The sequence below is a fragment of the Zootoca vivipara genome, chromosome 3, assembly GCF_965207765.1.
Source record: "Zootoca vivipara chromosome 3, rZooViv2.hap1.1, whole genome shotgun sequence".
In the NCBI taxonomy this organism is placed as follows: Eukaryota; Metazoa; Chordata; class Lepidosauria; order Squamata; family Lacertidae; genus Zootoca; species Zootoca vivipara.
The window spans coordinates 91,126,774-91,151,147 of record NC_142586.1 but is presented as its reverse complement, the minus strand read 5'-3'; the positions used below and the strand labels follow the sequence as shown (position 1 = coordinate 91,151,147).

The window sequence follows — 24,374 nt, the reverse complement described above, 5'->3', positions numbered from 1 at the left end:
ACAAGTATTTCAGGCTAGTAACTGTTTGTGGCTTATTTACAAGATTTGTCTTAATTTTAAAAAACATAAAAATCCAATGCATGTCTATTCGGCAGTAAGTCCTGGTTACAGTCTTAGTGAATCTAAACAAAAGATCCTCAAGTTCACTTAAGTTACGTTTATCATTTTGTTATTGTGCAGTTTTGACACTTCTGTAAGTACCACTAGCTTCAATACACTAAATAAGTGTGCATTAGATTAAATTTCAAATTCTAAATAGTCTTAGGCAAAATTATTTGGTGTATAAGTCCTGTAAAATTAAGAGGAATGTCTGAACAAACTTGCATAGGAGCACACTGTTAAAATACAGTACTCAGTGTTTTTCTACATTAGACTCAAAGACTTGAAGCCTAACTCAGTCCAACTCAGCATTCATGCATTCATATTATTTCAGGTCAAGGTTTTGGTTTTGGTTTTGGTTTTTTTAAAAAAGAGGGACAAAGAGAAAGGAACACACAAACATTCTTTCTGGATGAACATCTTCCTGCATTATGTCCATAGCATAAGCACATTTGCTTGCAAGTAAGCCTATTTATTTCAGTGGGGCTTACTTCTCAGTAAGCAAGAGCATTAGGATCAAGTTGCACAACAAAATATGAATGTTTTAACTTATGTTAAGTAGAACAATATTTATGGTACAATATTTAATATGCTGAACTTGCAGTATTATTAAGGAGCGTTATTGCAGGCAAGTGCACATTATTTAAGACTACTGTACACTGGAGTTATTTCAGGAGGCAGGATGAGAAGCTATAATTACAATACAGAAATCCCATGACTGAGCATAAAATCCTCCTGAGCTACGCCCCACTATGTCTAAAAGCAGTGCCAATTCACTAACAAAATGACATTTATAGAATTTCATATACTAGAGATGCTCAGAATTTACTTTTTTTCTCTCTCTTGCACTACATGGACCAACTCCCTGGGTTTGGTTTTGCCTCGTATAAGACTGTAAGGATCTACAGTGAAGGAGTGAGGTGCCTTTTCTGATCGTTAAGTCCGGTGCCACTAAAAGTGCCCATGCATTATTCTCGATTACCCCGATTCTTATTGAACAGGAGTGGCTGTGAAGAGCGTGAAGGAATCACTAATCCGGAGTCCCAGGCAGGCCATGTTCCGATGCTTGTGGCCTATATATACTCCAGATTAGAAGATCCTCCAGCTGTCCAGCTCGGCGCCACGTGTCAGCCCCTTTCAGTCGAGCTCGGCCCACCCCCTTTCTCCCTTTGCCTGCTTATGTGTGGTTGAAGGGAGACGCCCATTTAATATAATGCAGCTGACAACTACAAATTCCCTTTTGGCAGGTGGATTACGGGTATGTCCTGTCTCCACATGCATGGTTATTACTCCAGATTGGGTATTTGGCTCTCGAATTCCCACAGTTTCACATCTGCCTGCCCTTGCCGGCCTCTTCCCAGCATCTCAAGCCTTTTCTCCCTCCTTGCCCCCCCCCTCTGCCCTCCGTCCCCTTTCGCCTCCCTCGGCCCAGAGAGGGGGGGGGGGATGCGGCGAGGCGCGTCTCGCTCTGCCCTTGGCTTTGGAAACGTCTCCGCTGCCAGGCGAGCGAGCGGGAGGATGAATGGACGGGCGAGAAGCCGCCGCCGACACCGCCTGACGCAACATGGCAGCCACACGCCCGGCTCCACCGGAGGGGCTGCCCACTGGCCTCCTCCCGTATCCAAATCCCGTGTAGGGCTTACTTACCGAGAGGGACGTCCGAGGGGTTCACCGTCAAGCTCAGCGCCATTCCGGCGGCAGCAGCAGCAGGCAGAAAGGACCGGGCAGGAGAGCGGCAACTCGCAGCGAGGCTGAAGACGCGGCCCTCCCCTTTCCCAGCTCTGCTCACGCCTCTCGAGTAGAGGCAGCAGCGCCGCCTCCTGCTTCGGCTCCCGGCTGGTCACAAGGCCTGACGCCTGCGCGTCTTCCTCCCCGGAGGAGGCCGAGAGGCTCTTCCCCGCCCACAACCCCGTAATTCTCGAGCGCGTTTCCCCAAGCCGTAAATCCCTTCTCGCCTTGTCAGCCGCGGCTTCCCACCCCCCACCCCTCAGAAAAGGTCGAGGGGCGGCCGTAGGAGCTTCACGCGATTGCTCTTCACGCGTTATGTGGCAGGCGCGGGTTCGGAATCGCGTGTGGCTACTCGTCACGCAGCCGTGTACAGCGGCCCTGTCGAGGGCACACGTGGCGGGTTTGGGGGCTGTCAAGGAGCCTCGAGGCAGCTGGGATATATTGGCAGCCTCTTCAGAAGCTGGTGCCCGAAAGGGCAAAATCTGCGACCTTCATTTCAAACCATAGTCATCTGTAACGAAGCTGGGGCATGGGCAATGCTGCGTCTGTGTCACTGATGTGCTACGATGACTATTGTTATTTTATTTTAGGTTGCAATTCTAACCAATAGTAAGGGTTCATAGCAGATACTCCTCACTTTCCCATTATCCTCCTAGGCTAGGCCTAGGTGGACATTCCTCATTATCACTCTTTCAGATTATTGAATGTTCCTCTAATGGACAAGAACCTGTCATAATACTGCTAAATAAAATACAATTAGAACACTAAAAATACCAGGATTTAAGGCTTCTTACACCATGCCTACTTAACTGGGGCTTTACCTTGCTTATGAACCTTCCATATGCGTTAAGCAATGACACTGGAAATGGAAAGTGGGAAATCTGGGATAATTTATACAAAAGGTGTGATTTCCAACTTTTGAGGTGTTGCAGTGAGAATTCTGCCTGGAGTTGTAACACAAGCTAAACACATCAGTTGTGATCCAGATTCCTTTGTACAGAGGGGCTATCAATTATTTTACATGAGAAGGGAAATTTTGGTGGATTAAGCTCCCTCTCTTCCTGTGCTGCAGTCTTGATCCAAATTGTTTCCCAATTTCCCCTAGGCTGCTTTTAATGAAATAAAAATACTTCCTGGTTTGTTAAACCTATATTCCATGATATGCAAACCAGAAAATGATGAATAAGGGCTTCCTACAAAATAAGAAGACAAACCGGTTTCCAGATTCAGACATAATGAAAAACTGATTTCACACATCAGAAAGAGTCAAGCTGTGTGTGCAATGAGGAATGGGGAGAGGAGAAGAGGGAGCATCAAAGGGGCATCATGTCTCATTTCTGAGTCCACTGTTAATCCTAAACAGACCATAAGACACGTTTAAGAAATGGTAAATATTTAATTTTCACTGACATTTTAATCCACTCAAGACACATTGTGCTTTCAGTGTATAAAAGCTGAAATAAATTTGTCTATAGCCTCTTCATGCATGAATTGCACAAAGGGGGCATCATACATGTGGTCAAGCTTGGCATGGACGTTTGAACTCAAGAAGCCTACCATAAACAGTAGGCAAGCAGTGTAGCCCTGCTCCCAAGTCATCACATGAGACCCCCCCCCCTTGAGTGATTCATGTGTGAACAGGGTTTATAAACAGAGGTGATTTATTTTACACCATTAAACATAATGGTACTTCATTTATAGGTTTTTTTTTTTGCTCTAAAGGTATCAAGGAAATGTGATTGTGTAAAGATTTGATTATTCCACAGGAATGTGTATAGATGAATAACAATAAACACAGTAATGGGGCAATATAACATTTTAGAACTATGCTAACTGAAGTAACCTACTGTTCCAACTGAAAACCAAATTTAATGCCCGTTGTAACCTGTGGGTGGCAGGGAGAGGAAATTACTAAACACTGTGGCAGAATGAAACTTTGATCAATTCCATAAGCCATTACCAATTCCAGCTAAGTTTAATATAATAGCCGAAGCTCCTTCCCAACCAAGTGGAATGCACCATGCTTTATATTTTAAGGCACAAGAGCTTGTTTAACCGTCTCAGGAACTCGACTGGCATAATAGTCATGGTTTTTCAAAGCAGCAAGCACACCTCCTGAATTCATATGCTTGACGTCTTTGTTATAACAAAAGAAATTCCCATGAATATCAGTGAGCTTGCCTAAAAGAAAAAGAAAAGAAGAGGTTAGACTTTAAACACAGCAGCTCTGTTTCTACAAAGGAAGGGGATTGTAGCAACACAGTAAGTTGACCATTGGTCAATCTAACTCAGTATTGTCTACTTTGACTGGCAGCAGCTCTCCATGGTTTTAGATTTAGACAGAAGTCTCTCCCAGCCATACCTGGAAGTGCCAGGGATTTAACTTTGGATGTTCTGCATAAAAAGCAGATCTTCTACCACTAAGGTATGGCTCTTCCAAGGTTATTTGGTAAAGGAACTGAACTCTCCTTTTCCATATCTTGGTTATCTAAATTTATTTCCATCCATTACCATGTTTCTCCAAAAATAAGACACCGTCTTATATTTATTTTTCCTTAAAAAAAACACGGTGGCTTATTTTCAGGGGATGTCTTATTTTTTTATTAAGTATGGTACAGTTTAACCTACAAGGTTAAACTGCCTATCACTATGGCTTATTTTCTGGGTATGGCTTATTTTCGGAGAAACACGGGACATAATCCCGTTTTAGCATAATGGATAATTCATTTATTTAATTGATTTATCATCAACTCTTTAAGAGAAATCTAGACAAAGTAGCTCACAAGCATACACTCCAAATATTATAGATACTGAAAAACATTAAAATATTCATAGTCACGATTATGCCAGTAACAAAAACTAGAAAAAACCTAACCACAAAATACCGTATAACTGGCCTATAACTCAGCAATATAGTTGCTATGTCAAGGAAACTCAGCAGCCACAGAAAAGAATTTAGCACAGGCATCCCCAAACTGCGGCCCTCCAGATGTTTTGGCCTATAACTCCCATGATCCCTAGCTAACAGGACCAGTGGTCAGGGATGATGGGAATTGTAGTCCAAACATCTGGAGGGCCGAAGTTTGGGGATGCCTGATTTAGCACATAGGTCTTCCTGTACGTGCAACTGGTCTGATCAAATGTTTCAACTATCTGTTGAAATAACTGGAATGACTGCAATAGTGAGTTCAAGTGGTTTTGTATCCTTGCTTGCTTGTTTATTTGCACTTGAGAATGTGAGTGTAAATGAAATCATAATTTTAATACTACCGCATATAAAAATTGAATGATAAAACAACCCAAAAGAGAAAGGCAGTTTTAGGTTATTGTCTAATATACATGTGTACACAGACACACATAGTGTTATCATATAGACAGTATTACAAAATGTAGAGCAGCATCTGAAAACCTTTTCGTTTAATTTATTCCAGTGTATCTATTGACTCACCTCCTACTGCGTGCAAAATAGCTTCTGGTGCACATGTATCCCACTTCTTGCAACCAGGGCTGGCAAATACATAAGCAGATGCCTTGCCTTCCACAAGTTGAATGATCTGTCATGAACAAAGAGTTACAGTCACCATGTAGGCAATTGCATTTACAGGCAAACATACAGGGAGAGTTTTGCTGATCAAATTAAACTTAATAAGGCAAGATAGACCAAGGCTTTGGCCCATTAACACAGTCCCTTCACTCCTCCCTTTGTGTGAACCAACCAACCAACGAAGAAGTCTTCCATCAAATGTAGCTTCTTATTTCATTCAAAGTAAGAATCTATTTCTATTAACACTTTTGAAATAAGGAAATACATTAAACCAAAGTTTGAAATCGTTTCAAAAATAACGGCTTCTTCCAAAGCTGTTAAACATCATTTCTGGTTAGCATAGAACAGTTACTATAGTTAAGGGAAGACGTTCTGCATGTGGAAAAATGCTTCCTCACAACACCCTGAACATCTTTACAATGAGTAGGGCGGCACAGTTTTCAGTTGGTGGTGATTAGCTATGTACACTATGCATCTGTAGCAACCAGCTTCTATGGAGGCAGAGTTCTGTACATTTTCGATTCAAAATTCTATACTGTACATTTTTTATTTCAATGGTCATTTTTACGTGGCAAACAATTTACAGTGGTGCCTCGCTTAACGAATGCCCTGCTTAACGAAATTTCCGCTTAACGAAAGGTTTTTTCTAGTGGAGTTTGCCTCGCTAGATGAATTCGTTTTACGAAAAATTCATCTAGCGAATCGCGGTTTCCCATAGGAATGCATTGAAATTCAATTAATGCGTTCCTATGGGCAAAAAAAAATTCAATGCATTCCTATGGAATTCGCTAGACGAATTTTTCGTTATAAGAAAAGACCTGTGGAACGAATTAAATTCGTCTAGCGAGGCACCACTGTACCTGAAATTCAGGAGAAATGACCCTCCTCCACAGGGAATTGTTGATGTGTCGGTTGAAGTTGCTTCATTTGCCCAAGAAATCCAAAACTCCATTGCATAGGGGGTTGGACTGGATGACCCTTGTGGTCTCTTCCAACTCTATGATTCTATGAACAACAAACCTATGGCTTAGTCATAAGGTGTTCTTGTTTTTTGAATGTGCAAAACCCTTAAAAGCACTAGAAGGGGGCAGATCATTTTGAAGACCGCTTCCTAAATTATCTCCGTCCTATCAAGGATTAGTCCGTCTCAAAGTCCCATCAGAAGCTAAAACAATTCACATTTCTTCCTAACACTTGCATATCCCATCATATAATGCGAGAAGAGGTTTAGTTTAGCAGTGAAAGGGAAGCAACAGTGGCAGGGAGAGAGATGGAGTCAAGTGACAACAAGGTCAGTTGAGCTCTAGGTTGGTGGCAGACCTGCAGGTGTATACATACTTACAAGCCTGCCAGTGGCAACTGGAGATCCCTCAACCTCACTGCTACCTCATCTTGCCCATCCCTGTCGCGGGAAGCAGCAGCACTGCCAGCAGCATGAAGAAATTGCTACCACTACAGCTGATGCCTTAATCCCTGTACTCACTTTCATGGAAAGGATGTTCTGCAGTGCAGCTCACGGAAGAGCAATCATATTTTTTGTCCTAATCTTTTTTTAAAAAATTATCCCCGCTTTCTAAAAATTGAAATGAAATTATCTCCACACCTTATTTCCTGCACCGCCAACTCTCACCACATGATCAGGGTTCATGGCACTAATGCAATCGTTGACCAGCTTGCTGCTGTGTGACCGTGTGGTGGTGATAATATGTTTCCCAGCTGGAGCCTCCTTCAGCTGAAATCCAAAGGCACCCAAACCTAGGACTCCCCAGATTGTCCTGCCCAGGACTGCATCTGCACCTGCCTGCAAAAAAGGTACAAGAAGTTCAGACACTGCAATGATGCCTTTCGCTGTAAACTACGGTTTTAAAAAGAAAGTAACGCAGATGATTGCTAGAAGTACTGCACTTACGTTATATGAAGAAAAGAAAACTTATTTAATAGCATTACTCTTATTTTGCCTCTCTTTTTTCCATTAACATGCGAGTTCCATCCCAATTTGATACTTTTCAGCAAATCAAGGCATCTCCTACCTCGTAGTTATAATATGGTTGGTTAATGACTCCTGCTATTGCTTTCCCTCCATAAGCAATTCCGATAAGAACTGTCACATGATCAAGAAGTCCTGAAAGAGGGAATAAAGAGTTGTAGCTCAAAAAGTCTTCTAACTTTCCACTGTTGTCATCTGTGTCATCTTGGATCATATCAAGCGTTTTTTCTCAGCTTAGGGTTAGATCAGGCATATTCAGGGTGGTGGTCCCAAGGTGTTGAGAGGAAAACCTCCCATTACCCATTTCCATCGCCCAAGCTATAGGGGATTCTTGGGAGTGGGAGTCAAGCAACACCCCAAGGGCACAATTTGGGCTACCCCCTGAGTTAGATTTACAGTTTCAGAATATCTAGAACATGATAATATAATAGAAACTTGCTGCATGCATATTTATTATATTACTGTACATTTATATTCCACCTTTCATCCATGATGAAATTCAAGATGGTGAACGTATTGTTCTCAGGCACTCTCTCTCCTATCCAGACACTGCTGCACCTGCTTATCTTGAGCAAGTTTCCTTCACCTTGTATCTTTATTTCTTATATTCTGGTATTTTATTGTATTACACTCAAAGGCTGCCAACTCTAGACAAGCAAGAGGTGTTGGCTATCACTCATTAATGAATCATTGGTGAAATAATGATTCACTAAAATCAAGATTCATTTTAAAAAGGAAGAATTCTCACAACATAGCTTGGCAGAAATAGGGCTTCCCTGTATGTGGCTAGCAATTGACAGTACAATCCTATACATGTCTACTCAGAAGTAAGTCACATTGAGTTCAGTGGGACTAACTTCCAGATGAAGGGGAGATAGGACTGTAGACTTAGTCAGTTAACAAAGAATGAATAAATCAACAAGCTGATTTGTTTTCACTGTCCGATTTCTATTATCAAAACCAATCTTCTACAGCTTTTTCAGGTAATGGTGACCTCTACCTGTCCAGTTATCGCTAGTAAATGTCACACATTAACTCAATATGACTTTGGCATTGTGCTTATTAAAACAAAAGCACATACTCAATGCAAATGCTTTTTTAAAAAAATAAAAAGCAAACCTTCTGTGTATTCTTTGGTTCCATCTAGAGGGTCGACCCATACAACAAGCTTTGAAAGGAAACAAAACAAAGGAGAGTTTCAAGCAGAGATACAGACCTGATACCAAAAGCATTGCTAGCAGGAAAGAAGAAGGAAAGAAATTGTGAAGTGCATCTTCACTTGGAGGAACTACAAATTGCCTCATCACTGCTGAATAAGTTTGTTTGCCCACTCCCTTATCTCCCCTTGGTCAACGCACATCTCATAGAAGTGTGGTCTGGCATGTGATCGTTGAGCTGTCAAACGTATGCAGCCAAACTCTAGACTGCAAATTAGAAATCTTTTTATGGTTAAGGATTAATGTTAGTTTTAGTTTATCCAAATGCATGTCTTTCTTCACACAGTCAGAAATCCCAAACCAATTTTCAAAATCAACGACATATAAAATATATTGTACAATAAAAGATATTTTACAACAGTACAAATACACTAGAACGGCTCACCCAGAAAAGTCATCTAACAATATAAAACAAACCATCCCACCTGTGTAAGAACACACACCAAAAAACAGCCATCAAAAGCCAGACTCCCAGTGCTATCCAACTGCCTGTAAGAATAAAAACGCAATCGCCTGGCCCAGGAAGGATAACAAAATTGACACCAGACAAACTTCCCTTGGGAAGAGTGTTCCATAACTGGGGTGACATCTAATTCAATAATTAGACATCTAATTCAATAATTAGATGAACCTTTAGTTATTAGTACCTCTTCTTCTTTAATGTTAGTATACTGCTGTGGGCAGGTCTTCTTCAATATCTCCTCACATTGGCCATTCTCAAGTAACTCTTCATCTACATCTTCAGGGGGAAGATCCTGGCGTAAAAAGGAGAGAGGGGTGCACAGTTAAGGTTAATAATACTGAGACAGGTACATAAGTATTTGCCGGTTCACCATGCATAAAGAAATATTGGGTCACGAGAAAGAAACAGTGGTGGGGGGGTGTGGATTGACAAATCTCTCTCTTTGGGATTTAAACAAATTATCAGCTATGAAGAGGCAGCAATAAGGAAGAAAAAACTGAGGACATTTTATTTGCTTTTTACTAATTGTATCAATTAATCAATTGATGCTTTTATCAATTGCTGTTGATGTAATATTGCTGCTGCTCGTTTTCGAGTGGATTGTGGTTTTACTTCTATTGCTGTTATATTGCATTTTTATACATTTTTGTACACCACAGTTGTGCCCTACAAAGTATCAAACCAAGCAAGCATGAACAGCACATGCTGGATTTTAATGTCCTCACCTCTTCACCGATGATTGTGAGCTTAGGAAACTTCCGTGCCAAAGAGGAACAAATGCTCATCTGTACCAGCCGGTCAGCCTTGGTCTGCAGGTCATTAGCTCCAGACTGTTCAGATGGAAAACCAATAGGTTGACAGTCAGGATGTGGCCCAAACAGAATACTAACTTCCTTCCGTTCCACAGTGAAGATACAGCAGCCATAGTGAGATAGATGCATGACATGCAAAGCAAGATATGTCAAGCCTTTATTTGTTGTAATTGTAATTGTCGTTAGGCGGGTCAATTATAAATGGAATGTAATTAATGAAATGTAATAGCGATGTTTATTTTTGTATTATTGTAACTATTTGTTTTATTACTGTGGAATTTCCAAAAGAAGGCATTTGTAAAAAAAATTAAGGAAAATAAAAAATAATAAGTTGCTTTACTGAAATAAATGCACTTTTCGACAATATTCTAATTTTCCGAGATTCACCTGTACATGATTATAAATAAAACACCAGTCACAATGTTCAGCACATAAAGAAGACTTATACAGAGGGCCATCCAGCTCAATATTATCAAGACAAACTGGCAGTGGGTCTCCATGGTTTCATACAGGGATGTCTCCCAGCCCTACCAGAAGATAGTGAGGTTAATCCTGGGACCTTCTGCATGTACAACATGTTCTACTAGTGAGCTATGGTTGTTCTGCAGAGAGAAAATATGTGCGCAAAAAAGATGACAAACACCACAGTGAAGAATCTCTTTGAATCACTTTGTTGGAATTGGCAAGAAAGGGTCAATGTTTGGGCTTTATCAGCTCTTGTATCCTAGATTATTGCCTACGGAATCCTACAAAGTCAAGCAGTTTTCAAAGCCTAGAATTTTAAAATTTCCCAGAAGCCTAGGGAAGCAGGCGTCTGCAGAGTCTCTATACTATACTAGAATCTATAGGGATAGCCAGCAAAATGATTCAGAAAGAGAAAGTTGACAGGTGGATTCACCCCCATTTTGAGATAGGCCATGTTAGCACAGCCTATCTCAAAATAGCAATTCAGAATAGGTCCCACTGAACACCGAGAGGCTTGTTTCTGAGTAAACACACATAGAATTCTGCTACATGTATTACTGGGGTTGATCATTAATGCAATGCACACTTACCTAGGAGTAAGTCCCATTGGACTAAATTGGAACTTATTTCTGAGGAGGCATGCATAGGATTGTGCTGACAGTTACCTTCTCGACTATGCCCAGATCTCCTCCGGCCATGACTTTCCTGACAATTGTTCCTGCTTTATTAGCGACAGAATATGCCGAGGCCACAAGACGCATCAATACAGTTGGACTGGAAGACATGCTTACTGGACAGAAGAAAGGATAAAAATCTTGTGAGTGCCACCGTCATCTCCCCAAACAAACACATGTTACAAGCTTGGCACAAAAATATTCAGTGGGGAAAATGAATATTGCATTAGAAGTGGGCAACATATGCTGTATTTTTCTTTCAGAGATATTGTGAGGCATGACTCGCCCACCTAGAAATACACTTTGCTCCTTCTGTGCCCCCTCAGAATTCTTTTCCGTTTCTACCACTGTTGTCTTGATGTTGAATAAAGAAGAATGAATGGGCGAGAAGATGAAATTTACATTTATTGCTCTGTCCCCTTTTGCCTCTGGCCCTGTTGCCCACCACTGTCATGTGGCTCCTGAAAGCTTGCTGAGAAGCAAATGCGGCACTGAGGGTGAAATGTTCACCATCCCTGAAATAAATAATCAGGTAAATAAATGATTTAGTAACGCCTTCATAGCACTGTGAAGCAGTGTCATGGTTGCGAAAAGGCAAGGCTAAATGTAAACTCCACAGAACATTTTATTGTGATTAGAAAAGGCAAGAATGTGCAAGCTTTAAACTAGTTTTATTATTACATAAAGATACGTCTCCGCGAACTCCCTTTGTTTGCTTTCCTCACTTATTCTCAGAGGTATTCATTACCTTTGATCCAGTTATGCAACTAACTGCTTTTCTACCTTGGGAAATTCCTTACCCAACTCATGTTACAATCTAACTCTCTTACATTTATTGTAGGTTTGCATGCTCAGAAATATAGATGACTTGTCTTCTCTCCTCTTTTAAAAGAAAAAAAACCCACAAATTAAAAAAAATTCCTTCAGTAGCACCTTAAAGACCAACTAAGTTTTTATTTTGGTATGAGCTTTCGTGTGCTTGCACACTTCTTCAGATACACTGAATTAGAAGTGTACATGCACACGAAAGCTCATACCAAAATAAAAACTTAGTTGGTCTTTAAGGTGCTACTGAAGGAATTTTTTTTATTTTGTTTCGACTACGTCAGACCAACACGGATACCTACCTGTAACCCCCACAAATGACAGTGTGTCCTTCAACATTTGCATTGGAAGGTAAAAAGCTGCAGAGTTTAGCTAAAAGGGGCCTTTCTGGAAGTGATAAGCCACAATCCCATGATCCTTCAGGACAGAGGTGAGGAACCTTTTTCAAACCAAGAGCCACAAATCCTTCTGGACAACCTTCCAATGGCCAATAGCAGGCAGGGCCAGGGGCTAAACTTGACTGGAACAACACCTGTAAATTTTACCTTTGTAGTTTACACATGCACCCTTCTGTCCTCCATGCAGGCAATCAATGACATACTCCAGCCAAGACAAGCACTCAAGGAGGGCGGAGAAGCAGGGCTGGTGAGAGGTGTGACTTGAAAAAATAAAGTGTGGCTGGGCAGAGGCTTAAGGGCCAAACAGAAAGGTACAGAGGGTCACAACCCTTCAAAATCCTAACCCCACCCACCTCGGCCTTAAGTTAAAAGTGCTTATGCATACTCAACAGATCTTTCACCCACTGCAAGTGCAAAACACACACTCTGAAACACTACCTGTTTACTTAAAACACAGTCCTATTATGTTCAATGAGGTTTACTCCCAGGTAAGGGTGCGCAAGGCTGCAATCTTCTGCTGGGGCAGTGAGAGGCAAACCTGAAATGATATTAAACATGACAAAGGCCTTATTCTGGATATATCACAAGGATCTATATCTGGCAGATATATATCTAGCTTATATGACCGTAATAGAACTAATGAAAGCTGTTGCATTTTCTCTATTCTGAGCACTAACACAAAGCTACACTTTTATCCTACATTAATTGATCTAGAATTCACATGTAGGATTCGCATGACGGTGAAAAACAGGCATGGAAATAGTAGAAATTTCACGGTGATTTCTGTGGTTTCCTATGAACAAATAACGATGTTTTTAAGACATGCCATTCTGAGCCAGCCTAGGCAACTGTCTCATACGACTCGGAAGGCACTGCCCATTCTAATAGCCCAGCGAATTGCGCCTCGTTTTTCCCTGGAAGTTCAATGTGCTTCTCTCTCTCTCTCTCGCAATCGTGGAAATGCCTAGCGGGTGCAAATATCCCTCCCGTTGGTTCTCCGCCGCCCCATACAATCCCTGCAGCTGCTAAATAAATACTGGCATAAACATGACTATCTGTGGTACATACTAAAGAAGGTGAGGGAAATATGAAAAGTGCATGCCCACCTGCCTTTGCAACAGCAGTTTTCCAAGCACACTTGCAACGCAACCTTCCCAGCCTAAATGCTAAATCCTCCCGTGACTTCCTCCTTCTAAGCCGCCTGTTCTTTCTCCGCCTCGCCTACCAGCACCGGCTGGGTCCTAAAGCCCGTTCTATCTATTTCCCATACACGTTTCTTTGCGGGACTGTCGGGTGGATAGGAAAATACCCTAGAATTCACATGTAGAAATGAAATGAACAAATAATAATGTTTTTAAGACATGCCATTTCGGGCCAGCCTAGGCAACTGTCTCAATGTCCTTAAGGAGAAAGAGCAACACATAAATAATATTTTTTTAAAAAACTTTCCTAACTGTGCATACAGAATAGTAGTGTGTAGATAAAATACTCAAACTTATTTCGCTAGTCCTATACACTGTCCTATACACTGGTGTACATTCCATTGAGTTCGATGGAGTTTACTCTCAAATAAATAAGAATAGGATTGTAATCTGGGGTGTGTAAGAGGGAGCTTCTGGGTTATCTATTTACCCATCGTAGCAAACTGAGGTTCTTGAGCAAATTGAGCAAATTGCATAAACTTCTTAAACGGGAAGCGTCGACTACCGGTATACATAGCTATGTGGTTTCTGTTTTAAGGCAAACCTCTGAACTGTTCGACATTTTAGAGAGTATATTATATTGCTTCGGCATAATAACGCTTTAGTAAAAAGCAGCTTTCTTAAAGTCAATGCAGAGCGTCCAGACTTAAAGATCTATGGCTGTTTTACTCGTCAAAACGACGCCCCACTGAGTTCGGTACTGTACCAGTATTAAGTGAGTCGTGGATGGTGGATGGCAGACTTAGAGAATTCCACTGAGATTGCTTGCAAATAAATGTGCATAGGATCGGGGCTTTAAGTTGAAAAGCATGTGCGATTTCTTTTAATTGTGGATTGTTTTCTATTTTATAACTTTTCCTTTAAATGGGTAGCCCCTTTGAATTTATTATGACATATAGCCTTGATATAAGGTCCCCCCCCCCCCGCAAAAATAAACACCGGCGGCAATAAATCAGTCATTGAAGTGCAATAGGGTTTCTTGTGTGTGTGCATGCGTGTCTTTTCTGTGGGTTGTACTGCGGCTTCTCAAAGAGCAAGGCAGCGTTGTGGGAAGCTTGCTTGCTTGCTTGTTTACGACCTTCCCAGGGTCTCTTTGAAACTTCAGCACTCCTTCTCCCCTTCCAGCATCTGAAACGTGCCACAAACCAGTCTGTGCGATTTCCAGCTGTTACACACGCAAGCGGAAAGCGGGAGGACTGAGCTCTAGAGGGCGCTCGGCAATTCAACCCCCCCCCCCCGGCAGCGCGCGAAAGAACGCGGAAAACACTAAAAATAAACCCGTTTGAGATGTCCCTTTCCGGGCCCCGTTAAACCCTCGCTGCTCGCCGTAGCAGGCCCGGAAGTGCCCATAGGGCAAAGTTAAGAAGATGTGGGCACTGCGGGCGCCGCCGGTGCGCCAGTCCTCTCAGCGTGCCTGGGGCTGGGCGTGCAGGGCGGTGTCTGCGGGGCCCAGTAGGGGCCAGAAAGCGAGCCCGAACTCTAAATACCGCGAGACGGTGTTGCTGCCCCGAAGCGATTTCCCCGTCCACTTGCCCGGCCGGCTGCAGCCCGAAACCGAGTTGGAGATTCAGCAGGTAGAAGAAGGAAACGGGGGAGGCTGGGCTGAGAGAGGGGGAGCTTTTTTTAAAAAAAAATTGCACCCATCCGCCCCCCTAGTTGCAAACCCACGCTGAACCAAATGCGTAGTAGTTTTTGTTAGGTCATGTCATGTCATCATCAACAGACCTTTTATTTACAGGTAGGTGGCCGTGTTGGTCTGAGTCGAAGCAAAATAAAAAAATTCCTTCAGTAGCACCTTAAAGACCAACTAAGTTTTTATTATCATCCATAACAAATCAATACAGAATTACCACCTCCCCAGTGGCACAAAACATTAGCCAAAAGAAAAGAGGCAAAGCACAGTCGATCGTCACATCTCTAGGTCTCCAGGGAGATCAGATGTGTTTCAATGACAGAAAACCAAATAGAGATATTTAGCAACTAACTTTGTGAGCTCCTGATCATTCCCCAGTAATAGAAAATGTATGGCCTCCAACTCTGGTTTCCATTTGGGGATGCAGAGTTGGTCTAGGAATTGCTGGCGGAGATCAGCATATAGTTTACATTTAAGAACCATATGTGTAAGGGTTTCCACCAGGTGGTCTTCACATGGGCAAATTATTTCTCTTTCCACCATGCCCAAGAACCTTCCCCAAAGGAGATTTGATGGATTTGAGTTGAACCTGGCCAGCGAAAATGCCCTTCTTTCTTGGGGGTTAAGCAAGAACTCAAGATAACTGTGGTTACCTGTAATTTCATGTGCCCAAGAAAGTTGAAAGTGAAGTTTGGCCATGCCTGCCATAGACCATTGGAAGGAAGTATGCAGACCCTGCTGTAAAATAACACTCATTTTGTGTTTAGAATATGGTAAGTAATACTATTTCTAATCATGTGTTTCTGTAGAAATGTGGCTTCTCAGAACTGTATTCATGGCAAAGACAAAGGAAAACGAAGCAAGAATTTTGTCTTCATGATGGACCACCGTATGCCAATGGAGATCCCCATGTTGGTCATGCATTGAATAAAGTGAGTGTTATCTTCCTAAATAAATCTGCTTTGCCTTTATAAATACTTAACATTCAGTTCACCAGCAGGTCAATAAAAGTTTTGTATCTTTCAGTATTGATCTTATGCAGGCATCCCCAAACTGCGGCCCTCCAGATGTTTTGGCCTACAACTCCCATGATCCCTAGCTAACAGGACCAGTGGTCAGGGATGATGGGGAATGTAGTCCAAAACATCTGGAGGGCCGAATTTGGGGGTGCCTGATTATGTATACTTAAATGTATGGAACAATAATAGAAATTACCTTTCCATTGAGGCTCCAAGAATGAGTGTGATATTAAATGGAAAAGAGTGGTTGATGTGATCTTCTGTGGCATATTAATGTTGAATTGTGTCCCTATTGAAATGCAATTTGAAGTCGGTCAATGTTTGCCAGAGTATCTAATCTCTGAGTTCATAGGTTTGTTAAACATTAGAGCAGGCGGAATCTAGATAAATGCTGAAGGAACCCTGAGAATTTGTCGAGTGAGATAGAAATATGTGTGCTTTTCTTTTTCTTTGGTTTCCCTTTAGATTTTGAAAGACATCACAAATCGGTTTCACGTGATGAGAGGCTATAAGGTACACTATGTGCCAGGATGGGATTGCCATGGATTACCTATAGAGTTAAGAGCATTGTCAGAACTTGAGGAAACTGAACATCTTTCTCCAATGGAAATCAGACAGAAAGGTACATTGCCTCTTGCAAGCTTTCTGCAAGAGGTTTGTGATGTGGGTGTGCAATTTCTGTCATTGTTGTAATAGAAAGTCTTGTTTGTGAGAATTGCAGAATCGGTGTGATCTCGTATGTTTGAGAGATCCCTTCTTAGATTATAGGTGCATGATTTAAAGCAGGATTGGGGAAGCTGTAGCCCTGTTGATGCTTTTGGTCTCCGACTCTCATTTAGCCCCAGCAAGCATGACCAGTTGTCAGGGATGATGGGAGTTGTTTGAAGGCAAGTTGTTCACTAGATAAAATTGCAAGAACTGCTTTCTGGTTCTAGGCCTTTGTGGAGGAATTTTGAGAGCTGAAAAGGTAGTCTGTGAGATTCATATTAACAATGAGGGTTTTTTCCTCCACATTTCAGCTAAAGAATTTGCAGAAAAGGTAATTGAAAAACAGAAAGAGGCCTTTATCCGCTGGGGCATAATGGCAGATTGGGAGAACTGCTACCATACGTTTGATAGCAAGTACGAAGCAAAACAACTGGGCATTTTTCACCAAATGTTTGATAAGGTGAGTTAACATTTATTTGGTAAGTAAGGCTTATGCTGTCAAGATTGCCATTCAGTTTTGATTACTTAAACCATGTTCTTTTCCTTCTAGGGTTATATTTATCAGGACTATAAGCCGGTGTTTTGGTCTCCATCAACAAAGTAAGTGGTAACCGTACTCATTCTTGAAATATAGTTAGTGAGAGAGTGGAAGGCCTTTATCCTCATTTAATTCACACTTTCTTTTCATGCAGTACAGCCTTGGCTGAAGCTGAACTTGAATACAACCAGCAGCATGTTAGTCGTTCTGTTTATGTCAGATTTCCCTTATTGAAACCACCACCTAAGCTGGCTTCTGTGATAGGTATGTTGTGTATGTTCTATGTTATGTATACTCTTAATACAATTTTTAAAAAATATTATTTTAATGTACTTGAAATAATGCTTATTAAATATATTTTCCCTTGCAGACGGATTACCTGCTGTGAATTTGATAATCTGGACCACACAGCCTTGGACTATTCCATCGAATGAAGCTGTCTGTTATATGCCAAATTCAGAGTATGTACTCATTTGCTTTTAATTTCTCTGGCACATGCTTAAAATCTGTTGTTGCTAACAGTAGGGATTAGAGTTGTTATTGTTCTTATCACAGAGGTAGGATGATCCAATGCACATGTACCCAGAATTTAGTTCAATAGAGCTTATTTCAGGTACATATGTATGATTTTCTACTTTAATAGTAATTTTGCAGCATTAATTTTGACTGGTAACTGTACTGGTATATCACAGACGCCTCTGGATCGAAAAAAAGGTGTTTTGTATGCATTTTATTGCCAATATGTATGTTTCTTCTTGTATTCTAGCCATTTAATGTAGTGATGCAGTAAGACCACTTCTTGTCTACCTTTATTCTGTTGAACATATTTGCTCACTGCTTTACAATTTTTTTATAAAAAAAAGAGGTGCATGTTGTAAAGCTTATAAACATACTATGTTGCAGCTTGCTGAAGGGCTTTTGATCTATCAGGGATTATTTTGATGTCTCCTCCTGTCTAGTGCCCCCTGAACCACACCCCACAGTATTCTGAAGAGTCAGTCTCCAAATCCTCCTGGAGCAGATTTTCAGGGAACACAGAAGAGAAGGGAATTGGCAAAACATTGCATTCCTGTTTTCCATTTGCTTAAGCCAGGCATCCCCAAACTTCGGCCCTCCAGATGTTTTGGACTACAATTCCCATCTTCCCCGACCACTGGTCTTGTTAGCTAAGGATCATGGGAGTTGTAGGCCAAAACATCTGGAGAGCCGCAGTTCGGGGATGCCTGGCTTAAGCTTTAGCTACAACAAATCTCTTCTATGAATAAAGGGACTTACTCAGTTCATGGAAGGGCCTCCTTGGAGGTTATCATAGTTGTGAATGCATCAGATGTGACATGGGTTCATGGTTTCCAGTAGTCTCTTCCACCACTCCATTCACAAAACAAGTGTTTTGAATCTAAAATCAACCTGTAGTTTCACACAAAGAGCTGCTAAAGAGGAAAGAGGAAAAGCCTTAAATGTTGTGTTAGCTATGTCTAATGGCCACAACAAAGCAAAAACAGCCTGTAGGAGGCTTTAAATAAAAATATTTGGAAAATCCTAGCTAAAACTATTAGAGACGAGGAGTTGTGTAGCCATGGAAGGATGCAGCATAAATCGAAAAGAGATTAAGTTGGAGGATGCCTTGTGTTATTGCATCCAATTGTTTTCTGATTCAAAGACCTTTATAAGGAAACTAATGTAATTTCATTCAGTGCAGATGTCTAGAAATGTTGAACTGGATTTTTCTGTTCCTGATCGCAATGAGTCCTGTGAAAATGCCTTGTTATGGCATTAACATTTCCATGATAGAAATGGTTTTAATGGCACCGTTGGGAAATACAGATTGTCACAAAATGGGGAGGATCTGCTCTGCTAATTTTGGGGAGAACTCTGCGATACTTGCATGTATTTTTTATGATTTGAATGGTGCTAAATTAAAAGATGTCATAAAATTATAGGTATTCCATTGTGAAGTGTGCAGACACTGGGGAACATTTCATTGTAGCGGCAGAAAGAGTACAATCTATAGCTGCTGCTTTGGATATGCAGTTTGACGTGATTTCAACATGTAAAGGTAACCCCCTTTTTAATATTCAAATAAAGGAATGGATATATTTTTATAACTGAATAGCAGAGGATCGGTTGCTGACTTACTTTCCTGTAAATTAGAATAATTAACCTGTAGCTTACCTGTAGTTGAGTTAGAATAATTTGTAGAATAATAGCTAATCTGAAACAATAAACCTATTTATTAAATTATTGTAGTTACTCTTGAGGTAGCCCTTCAACAGGCTGTTCACATGTTGGTTTTTAGGAGGTGAATCTCTGGTAATCCAGTTGCTCACTGGCAGGCAAAAGGATTGACTGAACTAGGCTATATAATTCAACAGCTCCCCATAGAAAGAATGGGGAGACTTTAAATTGAGTGGTCAGGGAGATTCAGGGTTAAACACTCTACAAGTTGATTAACTTGTTTAGCCTCCCGCCCTGGGAGATCTCCCCCTCCCTGCTTCTCACACAACCATCCATCATCTTCATCTGTATGCAAACCCCTCATTAACCCTGAGTACAGGATTTTTTAAAAAAAAACACAAGGACACTCAATAGCACTCCCTCATTGTATAACAATATGTTCCCTTTGCTCCAGGGTTCTAAGATGTTTGGAGAGCCTCCACAAATACAGGAAGCTTCAGGAAGTGGCTCATGAGTTGAGAACTTTGGGAATGACTGGAGTGGGTAGGGCAGGGAGTGGAGGTAGGACACTCTCCTACATGAGAGAAGAGGGCAATGCTTCTTTTTAAGATGGTGCTTGTTATTGGCAGTTTCTTTTAAGTACCTGAATTATCAGTACATATTTCTATGGAAAAGATGCTGCCTGATTTCTTTGGCCATCTTTTTCATCAACGAAACACTGCAGACCTCTTCTCTCTCTCTCTCTCTCCATCCCCCAACCCCCTCCAGATATATAGATGTGTGCAGTTTTTCTACTGGTCAGTTGTTGTATTTCCTTCTGCTGTGTTCTTCCTCTTCAGGTACGGATTTGGAAAGTGGTGTGTGCTCACACCCCACCATTCCTGAAAAGCAGTCTCCCCTTTTGCCTGCAAACCATGTGACCATGTCAAAAGGAACAGGATTAGTTCATACAGCCCCAGCTCATGGTATGGAAGATTACAGTGTAGCTTCTCATCACCAACTACCCATGGTACTGTGGTTTTGCTTGCTTTGTCTTTAACATGTGGGTTCCCCCCCCTTCTTGCACCAAAAATATTATCTACATAATAAGTGTTATAAAATCACTTGATGGCACCCTATAGCCACTCTGGTGCCATCAAGGCACACAAGACTACCAACTGTCATGCTGGTGGGGGGCAAGGGCGGGGACTTGTAGTCTAAAACATTGTGGAGAATGCCCCTGCATTTGGAAGGCTGACTTAGGTGATGTGTCCATTCTGAAGCAGAACAAATCTTTGCTGGTGCAACATGATTTCCCATCCTCTCCTCCCCTCTGCCTCCCCCCCCACCTGTCCAAATCTATTCCAGAGAATTGGGGAGCCCACCAAAATAAATTAGGTAGGGGAAGCTGCTGGGGTGACTAGAGGGAAGGGAAGAGCCACTGTATGAAAGAAAGTTTATGTTTCAGTATACTGTCAGAGGCGGAACAGAATGTGTTTGTGCATTGGGTTAGAGCAATAGTTGTTTTCATCCAGGTATAGGTCACATGTAGTTGTGCAATAAAGGAACAGAATGCTCTTGATTCGGTCCTGAAAATCATCCAGTTGCAAATAAACATAATGATGGATTTACAACCCTCTATTTTATTAATATTCCCTTCTATATCATCTAGATTGCCTAGCATCCAGAGTGTGCAAATAAAAGCATTAAAAAAAAAATACCCTAGAACAGAAAACGTTTTAAACATTGGGGGCGGACAATTGGTTACTAAAACACAAAATATCATATACAGCCTTACTGTCTCAGTTCTTCCAAAATACCTGGATGACTAAATGCATCCTCTAAAGGTGCTAGAAGGACAATACTGAAGGAGCCAGCCATATTTCCAACAGGGGGAGAGTTGCATTGTTGTGGTGCCACTGCAGAGAAGTCCATGCCATGTGTCATCACACAAGAGGCAATACCTGTTGGTGATACCACTAGGAAGGGTGTTCCAAGTGCCTGGCTCATCTAGGACACTTGTGTTCCTTAGAGAGTACCTCATGTAAGTCTCCTTTTGCCATCTCAAGTTGACTGTAGGCAGCTCCTTGGATAACACCCTCTTCATGTTTAAAAACAGCCCCTTAGCTGCCCTTGCTATTCTCCACAGCTCTATAGTTCCTTCACTTGGGTTATTCTGCAAAATCCAGAACCGAGAGTATCTTCCAGATAGATCCCATCCCCTTAGAATTCATGAAGTTATGTAATACTCTAACATATATAATTGTATGTGTATAAAATATAAATTACATGAGAGATGGGGGGGGCTATGAGCTTACATTTGAAATATTAATCTTAGTTTTTAAGCAGTAAGATGTTTTATTCCTCTCAGAATGGATAGATAGTAGTTACCATTTTGAGCAAAAAGAGCTAATGGGCCTCACTAAAATCGTGGAAGCCTGCTTTTCTTACATGGCTAAATGTATCTGCTTCAGGTGGGAAAGTTTAGCATCATGTACCTCACTCTGGATAAGAGTGATACCCCCTTCCTCCTTCTAGTACTGAGCTCACGCTCCTGTAATCAGGCAGAACTTTCTCGACTTTTTTGTCATAACCTCAAACGTTCCCGCCTCCCCCTTAGGACTGCCTGGTGGGTGAAGATGGGCGTTTCACGGAGGCTGCAGGGCCTGAGCTTCAAAAGAAAGCTGTCCTCGAAGAAGGAAATGAAGCTGGTCTGTATATAATGTATTGCATTCAGAAATAAAGTGGAGTTTATCAAATATAATGAATGCCCTGTTGTGCCAAGAGAAGTGCATTAGCATTTGGAATTCTCACGTAATTTTCAGCCGAGTGATAATTTTGTTCACTTTCCTCAGTCATTCGGATGCTTCAAGGAACAAAGAGCTTATTAAAAGAAGAGAAATGCATACACAGCTACCCTTATGACTGGAGGACTAAGAAACCAGTGATCATTCGTGCCAGCAAGCAGTGGTTCATTAATACGGCAAATCTCAAGGCTGCTGCCCAGGTACAAGGCAGACTTCTAAGGTGTATGGATACTCACTTGTATGTGGGAGGGGGACGTACTTTGCATAGCTGATATTTTAATTACCAAAGGTATCAGTCTTAACGGCATGCCTATAGGTGACTTTCTGATGAGTGATGCGTAGCAAGAAAGACCATTAGCTATGCTAGCTGGGGTTGATGAGAGCTGGGCACCCCAGCCTCACCATCCATGGTCTCAATAGTGCCTCCATCTTCCTTTAAGTCTCAACTTTGCCAAACTCTTTCTGGCTATTTTACAGGATGCACTAAAGAAAGTAAAATTTGTCCCAGCCTCGGGGATGAACAGAATGCTAGAGATGCTGGACAAAAGAACATACTGGTGTATATCGAGGCAGCGGCGTTGGGGTGTTCCCATTCCAGTTTTTTACCATAAGGAAACGGGAGAATCCTTAATAAACAGGTGAGTACTTTACGGTCTTCTGTTTTATTTCAAAAAGGAAGTTTGTTTGTTGTCAGAAATACAATCTTCATTTTTTTGCATAGAATAATCATTGGCGTTACGATGCGCACCATATTCTGGCGTTTGCTGTTTCGGTTCCTGTGGCGGATGATTTGTCGAAACGGCATTTTGCACAGGAATCCAATCCTGCAATATTTTATCAGGATATCTCAAAGGAAGTTTAATGGATGCTTGGCATAAACGAGCACTGCAGCTCTTTGATTTGATGTTGGGATCTGCATGGGATGGGATAAGAGTACAGAGCAGCCCTCTAGAATGAATGGGGCAATGTCTTCTGCAAGGGTTTGCATGCAGATTGCAGCACGTCCCTATGAAAGCAGCCACAGGATGGGACGCATCTATGCAAGCTGAGATTCCAGCATTGCAGGGGGTTGGACTAGATTACCCTTGGCGTCCCTTCCAAACCTACAATTCTATTATTCTAAGTCAAACCATCACAGTGTGCTAAACAGGCAGACCACAGGCATTTTACCTGCTGGGACAGCAGGTAATGAACAGCTGGTAATGTACAGAGGATGAAGCCTGTCTTACTTGCAGTGCACTGCAACACCGGGATCGAGGAGCATAGGCTCTGCTGTCTCGCATCAAAGAGTGAAGGGGTGGTGCTAGGAACCCTGCTCATCTGAGAGCCAAGCACAGCCCTGGGTTTCCCCCTTCATGAATGAATGGATGAATGAGCCTGCATTTACGTATTTGGGAGACAGTAAGAGGGTGTGCCTATGGATGGGTGTTCAACCTGGGAGCTCCAGACACTAAGAAACAAGCCCGCGGTCTGAGTCTTGAATCACTGCATTTGGTGGTTATGTTTGCATTTGTGCTGGCCCTTGGGAAGTGGCATCTTTCTGTGAACCAGCAAAGAGCCTACTGGTGTGGTTTGCTGTGGCTGGCCATGCAGCCGCAGCTGGGGTTTCGTTATGGTTGCTGAAGGTGAGGAAGAGGCCATAGTTCACTAGACTGACGCTGTCAGGTAAGAGCAAAACAGTGTTGAGTCTGTCTGCAGAAAAACCAAACATGTTCATGGCAGAGGCCTGGTGAGGCCGCCCAGCTGTAGTTCTTACAGTGGGGGCAGATGCAGTCTGGGGTTGCACAGTGGCTAAAGAGTAAAGTCTGTCCCAGTATCCCACTATCTTGGGTATCAGGAGACCTCTCGGGAGCTAGAGGAACTACATCATTGAGCCACAGGTATTATTGCCTACCTGCCATACTGCGCTCCATTCTGCCTTTCACAGGAGAAGAGACTGCATCATCAAATGATAATTCCTCTGTGTCACAGAGAAACTGTCTTTTATGTCAGTGGTGATTTGCAAAAGCCCATCTTCTTTCCCCTAAATGTTTGTTTGCGGTCAGGTGAAGTACCATGTCCTTCTCTTGTCCTTCATGTCTGCTTTTATTATTTCTCCTCT

At 41.9% G+C, this 24,374-nt stretch overlaps 3 protein-coding genes across 8 annotated transcripts in view; 1 reads left to right on the top strand and 2 right to left on the bottom strand.

Annotated features, from left to right (window-relative positions):
- The window catches only part of EPRS1 (glutamyl-prolyl-tRNA synthetase 1), a 39,417-nt gene extending 37,524 nt beyond the window's left edge, over positions 1–1,893 (bottom strand). For both annotated transcript variants that reach the window (XM_035111361.3, XM_035111363.3), the window contains exon 1: positions 1,747–1,893. In XM_035111361.3, the coding sequence (XP_034967252.1) occupies positions 1,747–1,789 (43 nt within the window). In that variant the 5' untranslated portion in view covers positions 1,790–1,893. The remainder of the gene's footprint in view (positions 1–1,746) is intronic.
- A 1,310-nt stretch (positions 1,894–3,203) lies between these two features.
- On the bottom strand, positions 3,204–13,406 carry BPNT1 (3'(2'), 5'-bisphosphate nucleotidase 1). Of its 5 annotated transcripts, none has more exons than XM_088666680.1 (11): positions 13,319–13,406; positions 12,651–12,750; positions 11,280–11,504; positions 10,981–11,105; positions 9,764–9,868; positions 9,223–9,330; positions 8,478–8,526; positions 7,402–7,493; positions 6,975–7,172; positions 5,276–5,381; positions 3,204–4,008 (listed from the first exon to the last, which is right to left on the bottom strand). In XM_088666680.1, the coding sequence occupies exons 4-11, from the start codon at positions 11,098–11,100 to the stop codon at positions 3,860–3,862; spliced, it is 927 nt and encodes a 308-aa protein (XP_088522806.1). In that variant the 5' UTR covers positions 11,101–11,105; positions 11,280–11,504; positions 12,651–12,750; positions 13,319–13,406; the 3' UTR covers positions 3,204–3,859. The 5 variants fall into 5 exon arrangements, with proteins under 5 accessions (XP_088522806.1, XP_088522807.1, XP_034967255.1 ...); XM_088666681.1 differs by having other exon boundaries at positions 13,323–13,406; XM_035111364.3 differs by lacking the exon at positions 11,280–11,504.
- Positions 13,407–14,731: 1,325 nt separating this feature from the next.
- Positions 14,732–24,374, top strand: part of IARS2 (isoleucyl-tRNA synthetase 2, mitochondrial) — a 38,465-nt gene continuing 28,822 nt past the window's right edge. The window contains exons 1-12 of the mRNA XM_035111368.3: positions 14,732–14,988; positions 15,857–15,979; positions 16,532–16,688; positions 17,086–17,234; positions 17,325–17,374; positions 17,467–17,576; positions 17,683–17,773; positions 19,253–19,368; positions 20,327–20,496; positions 22,087–22,177; positions 22,322–22,473; positions 22,751–22,911. Coding sequence (XP_034967259.3) covers positions 14,782–14,988; positions 15,857–15,979; positions 16,532–16,688; positions 17,086–17,234; positions 17,325–17,374; positions 17,467–17,576; positions 17,683–17,773; positions 19,253–19,368; positions 20,327–20,496; positions 22,087–22,177; positions 22,322–22,473; positions 22,751–22,911 — 1,577 coding nt within the window. The 5' untranslated portion in view covers positions 14,732–14,781. The remainder of the gene's footprint in view (positions 14,989–15,856; positions 15,980–16,531; positions 16,689–17,085; positions 17,235–17,324; positions 17,375–17,466; positions 17,577–17,682; positions 17,774–19,252; positions 19,369–20,326; positions 20,497–22,086; positions 22,178–22,321; positions 22,474–22,750; positions 22,912–24,374) is intronic.